The 14,790-nt window shown below is 42.5% G+C and overlaps 1 protein-coding gene across 1 annotated transcript; it reads left to right on the forward strand.

Annotated features, from left to right (window-relative positions):
* The first annotated feature begins 429 nt into the window (after positions 1-429).
* On the forward strand, positions 430-14,084 carry LOC124276201 (N-acetylneuraminate lyase B-like). The gene is made up of 9 exons (XM_046711858.1): positions 430-514; positions 4,006-4,076; positions 4,230-4,317; positions 6,489-6,546; positions 7,412-7,487; positions 8,970-9,062; positions 10,100-10,254; positions 12,566-12,737; positions 13,362-14,084. Exons 1-9 carry the CDS (start codon positions 453-455, stop codon positions 13,526-13,528), a joined length of 942 nt encoding a protein of 313 aa, XP_046567814.1. The 5' UTR covers positions 430-452; the 3' UTR covers positions 13,529-14,084.
* Positions 14,085-14,790: the final 706 nt, after the last annotated feature.

The raw sequence follows: 14,790 nt of genomic DNA on the forward strand, positions 1-14,790 counted from the left end.
CCAACAAGTACCATATTTTAACGTCTTTTGGTATTACGCGGTCGGGGATCGAACCCGCGACCTTCCGCACTCCAGGCGGACGCTCTAACCACTACACCACGGAGGCGGTCCATATCCTTGTACCCGAATTTGGTAGATCGTTGCTCATCATGTCAATCACAGGATTATCTGATATAGACTGATCAAAGACCGCCATTACTTGTTTTAGGCAAAGAAACAACAAATACCATTTTCAACATCTTTTAGTATGACGCGGATCGAAGCACCACCTTCCGCCCTCCGGACAGACGCTTTATCCACTTGACGACGATGGTAGGTCAATGTAATATCCACAAAGTAATTCCTTTGATAAAGGACAGTAATTGGGGCTTTTACGGCTGTCGTGTTCTGGCCTCTACAATAGATACTGATATCACGTTCTGATATGGACATCAGTTTTGGGTCACACAAGTATGGCTGAATTTCGAGTAAAAGGCCTTGTTGCGGCGACATTCACTCCATTTGACGACAATGGGTAGGTGTAGACGTGCGATCGCAGGTTGTACAACTGTCTATGCTAATGAAGCAGTATGTTTCTCTCTGCGTCCCATGGGTCTCCGATTAATCCCCTTGTTCGTTGGAGATGCACGGACTGACCAGAGAACGAGGTGTAGATCGTGATAGGACATATCATATATTTAGTAGATTACGTTTACGTCCAACAGAGAGGTCGGTACATATACTCAACGATATCACTAACACAAGTGGTTGTGTAGTTTTTGCTTTTAAAAAATCGAAATATTATCACTGTACCATAAAAAGTGGGAAAATGTGCTGTTCTTATACGTTCAAATACATCATTGACTTTTAGTCTCGTCAGTTTTTTCAAATCGGTTTAAAACATGCAATTAAATTATCTACAGCAATTGGAAATTAAATATTCCACACGTCTGTGAAATTTCATAGCCGACGGCGGATACAGTGCCGCGCGAGCACAATTCTCGCACAATTCACTTTTCGGATCTTATGCAAATGTGCGAATGTGAAATAACTTGGCATCCAGCGGGGCAACCCCGAAATCTGAACCATTCCTAAAATATGACGTGGGCTGGCACATGCTTGAGTCTTGACCAGATAATCAAGTGATTGGGCTTTAGCAACGATCCTTAGAATAACACTCAAGCAAGCAGGTCATTGAGTGTGGTCACGAAATCCTGTAATTCGCCTATTACGGCCAGCGAAAGTTGATGTATAGCATAGTGATTGATGTTGTATCTTACAGGGATGTATATCATAGTGAATGATGTTGTATGTTACAGGGATGTATTTCAAAGTGAATGATGTTGCATATAACAGGGATGTATATCATAGTGAAGGATGTTTTATGTTACAGGGATGTATTTCAAAGTGAATGATGTTGCATATAACAGGGATGTATATCAAAGTGAATGATGTTGTTTGTTACAGGGATGTATTTCAAAGTGAATGATGTTGCATATAACAGGGATGAATATCATAGTGAATGATGATGTATGTTACAGGGATGTATTTCAAAGTGAATGATGTTGCATATAACAGGGATGTATATCATAGTGAATGATGTTGTTTGTTACAGGGGTGTATTTCAAAGTGAATGATGTTGCATATAACAGGGATGTATATCATAGTGAAGGATGTTGTTTGTTACAGGGGTGTATTTCAAAGTGAATGATGTTGCATATAACAGGGATGTATATCATAGTGAATGATGTTGTTTGTTACAGGGGTGTATTTCAAAGTGAATGATGTTGCATATAACAGGGATGTATATCATAGTGAATGATGTTGTTTGTTACAGGGGTGTATTTCAAAGTGAATGATGTTGCATATAACAGGGATGTATATCATAGTGAATGATGATGTATGTTACAGGGATGTATTTCAAAGTGAATGATGTTGCATATAACAGGGATGTATATCAAAGTGAATGATGTTGTTTGTTACAGGGATGTATTTCAAAGTGAATGATGTTGCATATAACAGGGATGTATATCATAGTGAATGATGATGTATGTTACAGGGATGTATTTCAAAGTGAATGATGTTGCATATAACAGGGATGTATATCATAGTGAATGATGTTGTATGTTACAGGGATGTATTTCAAAGTGAATGATGTTGCATATAACAGGGATGTATATCATAGTGAATGATGATGTATGTTACAGGGATGTATTTCAAAGTGAATGATGTTGCATATAACAGGGATGTATATCATAGTGAATGATGTTGTATGTTACAGGGATGTATTTCAAAGTGAATGATGTTGCATATAACAGGGATGTATATCAAAGTGAATGATGTTGTTTGTTACAGGGGTGTATTTCAAAGTGAATGATGTTGCATATAACAGGGATGTATATCGTAGTGAATGATGTTGTTTGTTACAGGGGTGTATTTCAAAGTGAATGATGTTGCATATAACAGGGATGTATATCATAGTGAATGATGTTGTTTGTTACAGGGGTGTATTTCAAAGTGAATGATGTTGCATATAACAGGGATGTATATCATAGTGAATGATGTTGTTTGTTACAGGGATGTATTTCAACGTAAAGGATGTTACACTGCTGTATATCATAGTGAAGGATGTTGTATGTTACAGGGATGTATTTCAACGTAAATGATGTTGCATATAACAGAGATGTATATCATAGTGAAGGATGTTGTATGTTACAGGGATGTATATCAAAGTGAATGATGTTGTTTGTTACAGGGGTGTATTTCAACGTAAATGATGTTACACTGGTGTATATCAGTGAATGTGTATATCAAAGTGAAGGATGTTGTATGTTACAGGGATGTATATCAAAGTGGATGTTGTTGGTGTTACACTGGTGTATGTTCATGGTGAATGGATGTTATGTTACTGGTGTATATCAAAGTGGATGATGTATGTTACACTGGTGTATATCAAAGTGGATGATGTATGTTACAGGGATGTATATCAAAGTGGATGATGTTGAACGTTACACTGGTGTAACTCATAGTGAATTATGTTACACTGGTGTATATCAGTGAATGATGTATGTTACAGGGATGTATATCAAAGTGGATGATGTTGAACGTTACACTGGTGTAACTCATAGTGAATTATGTTACACTGGTGTATATCAGTGAATGATGTATGTTACAGGGATGTATATCAAAGTGGATGATGTTGAACGTTACACTGGTGTAACTCATAGTGAATTATGTTACACTGGTGTATATCAGTGAATGATGTATGTTACAGGGATGTATATCAAAGTGGATGATGTTGAACGTTACACTGGTGTAACTCATAGTGAATTATGTTACACTGGTGTATATCAGTGAATGATGTATGTTACAGGGATGTATATCAAAGTGGATGATGTTGAACGTTACACTGGTGTAACTCATCATAGTGGACTGTTGTATGTTACACTGGTGTATATCAAAGTGGATGATGTTGAATGTTACACTGATGTATATCATAGTGATGATGTTGTACGTTACAGGGATGTACTCAAAGTGGATGCTGTTGAATGTTACACTGGTGTATATCATGAGTGGATGATGTATGTTACAGGGATGTATATCATAGTGGATGATGTTGAACTGGTGTACACTGGTGAATGATATATGTTAGTGGATGTATATGTTACAGTGGATGTATATCGTTACAGTGGATGTAACTCACAGTGAATTATGTTACACTGGTGTATATCAGTGAATGATGTATGTTACAGGGATGTATATCAAAGTGGATGATGTTGAACGTTACACTGGTGTAACTCATAGTGAATTATGTTACACCGGTGTATATCAGTGAATGATGTATGTTACAGGGATGTATATCATAGTGGATGCTGTTGAATGTTACACTGGTGTTACTCATAGGGAATGATGTATGTTACATGGATGTATATCATAGTGGCTGCTGTTGAACGTTACACTGGGGTAACTCATAGTGAATGATATTACACCGGTGTATATCTTACTCAATGGTGTTTTATGTTACAGGGATGTTGTCCTCAGCAAGATCGAGGACCATATCCAGTATTTAAAAGAGGTCGATGTTAAACATGTCTTCGGTAAGTCAAGTCGACCGCATCCTACGTTGCCAAATGCATTTTGTAAACAAGCGTTAATTCTTACGGTTTGATACAAAAAGAAAAGGTCATAACAGATCTTTCAGCGTGACCACAAGATTGTTTTGGTAGTTGAGAGTTAGTTCCTGTTCGCAGTAAATGGAGCCACGGGGGAAGGTATGTCCTTGACCTTGGAGGAAAGGAAGGTCATCGCTGCTGAATGGGTCAAGGCCAACAATGGACGGTAAGGGTTATTACCGTAATTCAAATCAAGTGGAACCGCATATCACAGAATAATCTTCAGATATTATCTGAATATCAACATAAACACTTAACATCATTGCAGTATCAGTATGTCCCTCAAACACCAACACATCAGCATGTCCCCCCAAACCATCATGCCAGCATGTCCCTCAAACACCATCATATCAGTATGTCCCTCAAACACCATCACATCAGCATGTCCCTCAAACACCATCACATCAGCATGTCCCTCAAACACCATCATATCAGCATGTCCCTCAAACACCATCATATCAGCATGTCCCTCAAACACCATCATATCAGCATGTCCCTCAAACACCATCATATCAGCATGTCCCTCAAACACCATCATATCAGCATGTCCCTCAAACACCATCACATCAGCATGTCCCTCAAACACCATCACATCAGCATGTCCCTCAAACACCATCACATCAGCATGTCCTCAAACACCATCACCATCATGTCCCTCAAACACCATCATGTCAGCATGTCCCTCAAACACCATCATATCAGCATGTCCCTCAAACACCATCATATCAGCATGTCCCTCAAACACCATCACATCAGCATGTCCCTCAAACACCATCATATCATCATGTCAGCCATCTCAAACACCATCACTGTCAGCATGTCCCATCCAAACACCATCACTGTTCCCTCAAACCATCACATCAGCATGTCCCATCACTGTTCCATGTACCATCCAAACACCATCACTGCATGTCCCAAACACCATCCAAACACCACTGTTCCATCAAACACCATTCCCAGTACCATCATCCAAACACCATCACCTGTTCCAGTCCAAACACATTACTGTTCCATCCAAACACCATCACTGTTCCAGTACCATCCAAACACCATCACTGTTCCAGTACCATCCAAACACCATCCACTCCAAACACCCAGTACCATCCAAACACCACCATCCACCTGTTCCAGTACCATCCAAACACCATCACTGTTCCAGTACCCATCCAAACACCATCACTGTTCCAGTACCATCCAAACAACCATCACTGTTCCAGTACCATCCAAACACCATCACTGTTCCAGTTCCAGTACCATCCAAACACCATCACTGTTCCAGTACCATCCAAACACCATCACTGTTCCAGTACCATCCAAACACCATCCAAAACCACTGTTCCAGTACCATCCAAACACCATCACTGTTCCAGTACCATCCAAACACCATCACTGTTCCAGTACCATCCAAACACCACCACTGTTCCAGTACCATCCAAACACCATCACTGTTCCAGTACCATCCAAACACCATCACTGTTCCAGTACCATCCAAACACCATCACTGTTCCAGTACCATCCAAACACCATCATTCCAGTACCTGTTCCAGTACCATCCAAACACCATCACTGTTCCAGTACCATCCAAACACCATCACTGTTCCAGTACCATCCAAACACCATCACTGTTCCAGTACCATCCAAACACCATCACTGTTCCAGTACCATCCAAACACCATCACTGTTCCAGTACCATCCAAACACCATCACTGTTCCAGTACCATCCAAACACCATCACTGTTCCAGTACCATCCAAACACCATCACTGTTCCAGTACCATCCAAACACCATCACTGTTCCAGTACCATCCCAAACACCATCACTGTTCCAGTACCATCCAAAAACACCATCACTGTTCCAGTACCATCCAAACACCATCACTGTTCCAGTACCATCCAAACACCATCACTGTTCCAGTACCATCCAAACACCATCACTGTTCCAGTACCATCCAAACACCATCACTGTTCCAGTACCATCCAAACACCATCACTGTTCCAGTACCATCCAAACACCATCACTGTTCCAGTACCATCCAAACACCATCACTGTTCCAGTACCATCCAAACACCATCACTGTTCCAGTACCATCCAAACACCATCACAATATCAGTTCACAAAAATACCACTGTATAATGCCATATAATGCCATAAAAATACCATTGTACCAGCATGCCCCTAAACTACAATCGTAATACCAATATGCCCCTCAGATACTATCGCAGTATCAGCATTGCAGAGCAGTGCTAGTATGTCCCTGAATAACACCATACTAACAGCAAATAATCTCCCATTCAAGGTAACGCAAACCATATAGACTAACTGTTCCTTGTCTTTCAGACTAGACACCATCATTATGCACGTTGGGTGTGCAAACCTCCGGGACACCCAAACATTGGTATTTATTTCTTTTCTTTCTTTGTTTAATCATGATGCCCCGTTATTGATGAATTAGGGACGAACCATGTTGTTTCTGGAAAGGAAATGACGAAACTGGATCGGTCGGTCATTTGGACTAACTGTGTGTCTACGTACCTCGATGGCGTGGATCATTGCTCGTGTTGACTGTCACTGGTATACATAGACTGTGTACAGGTCGCCACGATAGAGCTGGAAGAATGCCGAGTGCGGCGTTACGCAACATTCTGTCAACTGTTTGAAGTTTCAAGTTTCCCTATATAACCACATGGGGTAGCCTAGTGGTTAAACCTCTGCGAAATCCCCGGGACCTGGATCCGATCCCTATATGGGTACACTGTGTGAAACCCATTTCTAGTGCCCCCCCCGTGATTTTTATGATATAATGCTTAAAAGTGGCGTAAAACCCAACTCACTCACTTGTCTAGAATATTCCAACAGACCAATGCAATTCAGTATTTTGATACAGAAGGCGTTTTCAAATGGCAAACAGATATTAGCCTGCATAGCCTGCAGTTAGATATCAATCTGTCATATTTGTGTTTTAACGCCAAACTCAATATTCCTGCCCTGTGACGGCTATAAATAATTGATCTAGACAATCCAGTAATTGACACCATGAGCATCGATCCACGCAGTTGACAAACGATGCCATCAGTCAAACCACCGAGTCTGTCACCGGATCCGTAAGTCGCCGTAACCAGCATACGTCGCTGGGTACGAAATCTCTATCCGGATTTATCCCATCGGGAATCTTGGAAAATATGACAATAATTTCATATTAGTAAATACTTGCTACATAATAACATAGGTCTGCATTGTATCTGTTTCCATCTTCGTCGTAGGCCAAACATGCAGCGGAGGTGGGCGTTGACGCCATAGCTGCCATTCCGCCTCTGTTCTTCCGGCCAACCACTGTAGGTAGGTAATGTATGGTGGCTGATTAGGGCCATCGCTTTCTCGCCTTAAAATTCGGAGGCGAGAAAGCGATAACACGAGACGAGAAAGCGATAACACGAGACGAGAAAGCGATAGCACGAGACGAGAAAGCGATAACGCGAGACGAGAAAGCGATAACGAGAGACGAGAAAGCGATAGCACGAGACGAGAAAGCGATAGCACGAGACGAGAAAGCGATAGCACGAGACGAGAAAGCGATAGCATTGCGCGAGAAAGCGATAGAGCGAGAAAGGGATATAACAAGGCGAGAAAGCGATAGAGCGAGAAAGCGGTATAACTAGGCGATAAAGCGAGAATTTTAAGGCGAGAAAGCGATGGCCCTAATCAGCCACCTTAGTAATGCCATATGGCATCTTTTACAGTAGGTCGGTTAGATAACTATGGAATCCTGGAAGGGACATTGTCGCGTTGTCGCATTGTCGCATTGTCGCGCTTTGGTTAATTTTGCCTCATTTTGCTTGTTTTTGAGAGGGCGACAACGTGCCAATGCGACAACGCGACAATGTCCCTTCCAGGATTCCATAGATAACGGTTATTACACAAGTCTGTTTGGTTATGGTAAATACAATACATTAGGGATAAACAGTCTACTGTCCTTTGGCGATCGTAATACATATGCAATTTCCTTGATATAAATTTATTATATTTTCGACATCGAAACACACGAAGCTAATCGCATGATGTCAATCGCTCGATTCTTCACGTATTGTCATCAACTGGCCTTAAAAGCTATATGCGTGAGGCCTGCTTGGAAAGTTGGTGGGCCCTCTAGAATAGGTGAGCTCTGGTACCCAGTTACCGATGTGTGACGTAACAGGGTTCAAAATGGATCGTTTGTCAGGCTTTGTGACTTACCATCGTATCCTCAGTGTATCATCGGTGCTCACAGTATTGATCACTCGTTTGTTTAGTCCGTATTCTTTGATCCCGCAACTTTGTTGCTGAGACTGACTGAATTTGGTTTTACGCCGCTTTTAGCAATATTCCAGCAACATCACGGCGGGGGACACCAGAAATGGTGTTGCTGACACTGTTGTTGTTATCAACGAACGTTTTGCTTTAAATCTGACCTTTACACAAACCCATTGCTCAGAGGTCCTCGTGTTAACTGTAGAAATATATTCTGGATCTCACTTGTTTTACTTCTGCAGATCATCTGGTTGACTTTTTATACTTTCTATCTGTGAAGATCCGGGTTAGAATTGATCTTCAGTAACCCATGCTTGTCGTAAGAGGCGACTAACGGGATCGTGTGGTCAGGCTCGCTGGCTTGGTTGACACATGTCATTGTATCCCAATCGCGTAGATTGATGCTCAAGCTGTTGATCACTGGATTGTCTGGTCCAGACTCGATTATTAACAGACCGCCGCCATATCGCTGGAATATTGCTGAGAGCGGCGTAAAACTAAACTCACTGACCCACTCACTTATACTTTCTACAGACCACCTTGTGGACTACATGCGGCGTGTGGGGGAGGCTGCCCCTACCTTGCCCCTCTACCTGTACCATGTACCCCCTCTCACCTGTGTGGAACGTGAGTACAAATCTATATTGAATCCTACTCAATCCAGAGAAGTGAGGATTAGAGTGCTTGCAGATTTTTATGCACTGGATACTCAAGAGTTACCATTCACTGTTACTTCTTATAATATATGTGTATGTTAATTATACCATGTATGTGCGCGTGCGTGTGCGTGCTTGCTTGTGTGTGTAATTCATCACTTTACATACTTCTAATAATTCCAATTGTTTGATCGCCCTGAGTCTAAAAAAATCATTCAAATTAAAGTTGCAATACGTGTTACTATGTCACGGGAATATGAACATTGCCAATACTCCCGCGGGGAGACAATTGGGGATCAGATGTGTGACGTCAACGCCCGGTTTCAATAATCCACAAGGGGCGATGGGGTAGCCTAGTGGTTAAGGCGTTCGCTCGCCACGCCGAAGACCCGGGTTCGATTCCCCACGTGTGGTGCCCATTGTTGGTGATACTGCTGGAATGTTGCTAACAGCGGAGTAAAACTAAACTCACTCACTCTAATCCACAAACATATGGTGTCATTGTGCTGGATGCAACGTGAGAACAACTCTCACTATAATTGAGCTTTATCTTTGCGATAAGGTGGTGATGTCGAATAATGCTGACATACTGGTAACCATTTTCACTTTGTTGAATATCTAACTTTCTGCTGATAGCAACCCGTATCATTCGTAGTACACGCTAATAAGAGACAAGAATTTAGCATCTACCCATTAAAATGAGATACATGACTGTACATTATTACCGTTTTGTGTATAAGATGTGGTAGGAACAAATTGGCGGATGCATATAATCTTTTAAGTTTAATCGACGAATATTTTTGACTGCTGTAGGTTTAAGGGCAAAACAATAGAGGTGATATTTGTCGATTATTCCAAGGCGGTAAAATATTATTTTGCTCTCATTTAATAGTAAAGAATGATGTAGATGTAATTGAAACGATGCATGACAGTTCTCATAACATTGTGTGTTTAGAATACGCATTATATGCAGTAAACCATTCATAAAAAGGTCTTTCTCACCTTCAGTGAACATGGCTGACTTCCTCCGCAAGGCGAGAGATGTCGTGCCCAGTCTCCGAGGGGTGAAGTTTTCCTCCCAGGATCTGCCTGTAGTCAGTGAATGTGTCCAGACGGAGGACGCCCAGGGGCACAAGTACAACGTCCTGTTTGGCTGTGATCAGGTAGGGGACAGGTACATCACACTGTTTGGCTGTGATCAGGTAGGGGACAGGTACATCACACTTGGCTGTGATCAGGTAGGGCACAGGTACATCACACTTGGCTGTGATAAGGTAGGACACAGGTACATCACACTGTTTGGGTGTGATCAGGTGGGGGACGGGTACATCACACTGTTTGGCTGTGATCAGGTAGGGGACAGGTACATCACACTGTTTGGCTGTGATCAGGTAGGGGACAGGTACATCACACTTGGCTGTGATCAGGTAGGGCACAGGTACATCACACTTGGCTGTGATCAGGTAGGACACAGGTACATCACACTGTTTGGGTGTGATCAGGTAGGGGACAGGTATATCACACTGTTTGGGTGTGATCAGGTAGGGGACAGGTACATCACACTGTTTGGTAGTGATCAGGTAGAGAACAGGGGCATCACACTGTTTGGGTGTGATCAGGTAGGAAAAAGGTACATCACACTGTTTGGCTGTGATCAGGTAGGGAATAGGTACATTACACTGTTTGGTTGTGATCAGGTAGGGAAAAGGTACATCAAACTGTTTGGGTACATCAGGTGTACACTGTTTGGGTGTGATCAGGTAGGGGACAGTGATCAAAGGTGGGTGTGGGAACACATCACACTGTTTGGGTATCAGGTAGGAACACATCACACTGTTTGGGTGTGATCAGGTAGGGGACAGGTATATCACACTGTTTGGGTGTGATCAGGTAGGGGACAGGTACATCACACTGTTTGGGTGTGATCAGGTAGGGAACAGGTACATCACACTGTTTGGCTGTGATCAGGTAGGGAACAGGTGTATCACTTTGTTTGGGTGTGATCAGGTAGGGGACAGGTATATCACACTGTTTGGGTGTGATCAGGTAGGGGACAGGTGTATCAGGTGTATCACTTTGTTTGGGTGTGATCAGGTAGGGGACAGGTATATCTTTGACAGGTACATTGGGTGTGATCACTGTTTGGGTGTGATCAGGTAGGGGACAGATACATCACACTGTTTGGGTGTGATCAGGTAGGGGACAGGTACATCACACTGTTTGGCTGTGATCAGGTACATCACACTGTTTGGATGTGATCAGGTACATCACACTGTTTGGGTGTGATCAGGTAGGGAACAGGTGCATCACTTTGTTTGGGTGTGGTCAGGTAGGGGACAGGTACATCACACTTGGCTGTGATCGGGTAGGGAACAGGTGCATCACACTGTTTGGCTGTGATCAGGTAGGGAACAGGTACATCACACTGTTTGGGTGTGATCAGGTAGGGAACAGGTACATCACACTGTTTGGGTGTGATAAGGTAGGGGACAGGTACATCACACTTGGCTGTGATCAGGTAGGGAACAGGTACATCACACTGTTTGGGTGTGATCAGGTAGGGAACAGGTACATCACACTGTTTGGGTGTGATCAGGTAGGGAACAGGTACATCACACTGTTTGGGTGTGATCAGGTAGGGAACAGGTACATCACACTGTTTGGGTATGATCAGGTAGGGAACAGGTGCATCACACTGTTTGGGTGTGATCAGGTAGGAACAGGTACATCACACTGTTTGGGTATGATCAGGTAGGGAACAGGTGCATCACACTGTTTGGGTGTGATCAGGTAGGGAACAGGTACATCACACTGTTTGGGTATGATCAGGTAGGGAACAGGTGCATCACACTGTTTGGGTGTGATCAGGCAGGGAACAGGTACATCACACTGTTTGGGTGTGATCAGGTAGCTTGGGGGGAACAGGTGCATCACACTGTTTGGGTGTGATCAGGTAGGGAACAGGTACATCACACTGTTTGGGTATGATCAGGCAGGGAACAGGTACATCACACTGTTTGGGTATGATCAGGTAGGGAACAGGTACATCACACTGTTTGGGTGTGATCAGGCAGGGAACAGGTGCATCACACTGTTTGGGTATGATCAGGCAGGGAACAGGTACATCACACTGTTTGGGTATGATCAGGTAGGGAACAGGTACATCACACTGTTTGGGTATGATCAGGTAGGGAACAGGTACATCACACTGTTTGGGTGTGATCAAGTAGGGCACAGGTACATCACACTGTTTGGCTGTGATCAGGTAGACGACAGGTATATCACACTGTTTGGCTGTGATCAGGTAGGGCACAGGTACATCACAGTGTTTCGTGTACATCACAGGTAGGGCACAATGTCCATATTTCAGATACCACAAATAAATATGTCGCCTCTGACTTTACCTTAACCTTGTAGTTATTTTGTTTATTTTTAAATAAACACCAGTTTATACAGACAAATCTATTCCCCCAGCAACTGCTGTCGGCCCTGGTGCTGGGCGTGGACGGGGCTGTCGGGTCTACCTACAACTTCATGGCGGGGGTGTACCAGCGAATGATGGAGGCGATGGACCGCGGGGACATGGACGCAGCTCGAGAAGAACAGTACCGTTCACAGAGGGCATGCAAGCTGCTCTTTAACTATGGTCAGTATAGTAAATCGTGTTTGTTGTTGCCGCTCGTGGCACATTGTAGCTATGTTACGGCGGCTGTGTGTGATCGAATCTGGACCACATCTTCCAGTGATTGATACCATGAGCAACGATCCACGTGTTCGGTGTCCGTTGACATTTCTGATGTGTGACTGTCTACGTACACTGAATTAAGTACATAAATGTACAAACACTTTTACAGAGATATACGAATTTACAGGGCGAGGGATTTTAGTAGGAATAATCTGCAATGATTTAGGGGGATTCTCCTCAGTTTTCAATGAGATCCTCAATTGCTGGCCCGAAATCCAGTTAATCTGGTTGCTGGCGATAATTGGCAGCTGGTGATTACGGGCGAAAATTGAAACGATGGTGCCGGTAAGACGAGTGGGAACTGGAGTGTGGCTTTCTTTAATGAAATCAAATATCGACAATGACAATTACACTCATACACTGTCCTTTTTCAACTGGAAGGTCGATTTTTTGTAATCCATATATTCTGCTTGTGTGTACAGTGTTTTTGTTATCTATTTCCTTGAAGGTGTATCTTTGCTAATGCATTGTGCCAAGTACAAGAAAAATGTCACTTTCAGACTAAACGAGTAGGTTTGTTTTCAGCTACACAAGGCGGGAGTACCGTTTCCTGTTTGAAACAAATGATGGCATTCGCTGGGCTGGATGTTGGCCCACCTCGCTGTCCACTGAGAGCTCTTGGAACTGATGACGTCGCCACATACAGACAGGAGTTAGACGACACAGGCTTCTTCCAGTGGTACCGGAAGTAGTGCTTAGGTCCCAGAAGTAAAACATATTCTCGAAACGACTGGAGATACCGATCTTCTTTTCCAAATACCCCGTTAACAGAAAGCGCTGCTTCTGATCCGATCTTCAGACAATGCACACGTCCGGTCTCGTTTGATGGTTTCTTTTGTTCCAAACGGGGCATGATTACAAATACACCTACTTACTCAAACGTTTAGATTGATAAATATTATATCTTTACACTTCTATTTTGCCAAGTCAGGATTATATGCGTTAATGTTTCTTGATTTGATTAGATTTTGGAGATTTTACGTGCGCTTCCCCACATGATGCTATATTTTGTACATGATATCTTACGATCTTATGATAATTGTATGCCAGAAGGCAAGACCGTGCGTTCATTATTTACTGATATTCAAACTAGTGTCATTCTGATTGTCTGCCTAAAGACACCACATAACAAATATGCATTAGTTTTAAGAATAATCTGTTATGAATATTTTATGTCTGTGTCAACTACTTAACTTTCAACTAAAAATACACATTGAATGTAAAACGGTAAATAAATATTCAAGCTCAGTGTGGATTTGTTGTTGACATACTCCTGGGCATGTTTGTTAGCTGTGTTTTATCCTTTACCTTCAGCTGACAGTACTTTGGGCCAAATGGCTCCCGTCTACATCATCAGTTAGCTACTAATTGTAACATATTTCAGACATGGGTATGCTTTATCTTTACTTATCTGCATTCAACCAATATTGATATCATTTAATCAAAAGCGAACTTTAAAACAAATAGTATTTTGGGGACTGGTCTTATTTTATTGTTTAGGGGGTTGGGGTGATGATGAATTTAAGGGGGATTCACCCATTTTGTTTTGGGGAGGTGGAGGTGGGGTGTCATCAATTTTGTATCTGTACATGACATTGGGGGAGGGGGGAATTTTAGGGGGGGTTGTCATGCACATTGTACATGCTTCTGCATCAAAATCACCATCATCCCCCAAGCCACAAGTGATGAAGGGTCCCTTGGTGTGACTTTTCGATCAAGTCCTATACTATAACATCTTTTATCAAAATTCTTTCATCTGAAAACGTTGATGCTGTACATAACTCATGTCTGTACATGTATTCATATAAAGTAAAACAGCTAAGAGAAACTTAATCGATTACTTCACTGGCATGCATGATTCATGCAACCAAACATTGTCTGTATTATGGGCCTATGGTCTTTTTACTGACTGTCAGTCATAGGCTATCTGAAACCTTTATACACACAAGGTGAG

Source organism: Haliotis rubra, unplaced genomic scaffold (assembly GCF_003918875.1).
Source record: "Haliotis rubra isolate DU_JTF1 unplaced genomic scaffold, ASM391887v1 Scf207, whole genome shotgun sequence".
Classification (NCBI taxonomy): Eukaryota; Metazoa; Mollusca; class Gastropoda; order Lepetellida; family Haliotidae; genus Haliotis; species Haliotis rubra.

Coding starts and splice junctions, on each gene's coding strand:
- LOC124276201 (XM_046711858.1), top strand. CDS start 453: ATGGCTGAATTTCGAGTAAAAGGCCTTGTTGCGGCGACATTCACTCCA. Junction 6,547..7,411: donor TCCGGGACACCCAAACATTG/GTATTTATTTCT, acceptor TCTTCGTCGTAG/GCCAAACATGCAGCGGAGGT. Junction 12,738..13,361: donor CAAGCTGCTCTTTAACTATG/GTCAGTATAGTA, acceptor GTTTGTTTTCAG/CTACACAAGGCGGGAGTACC.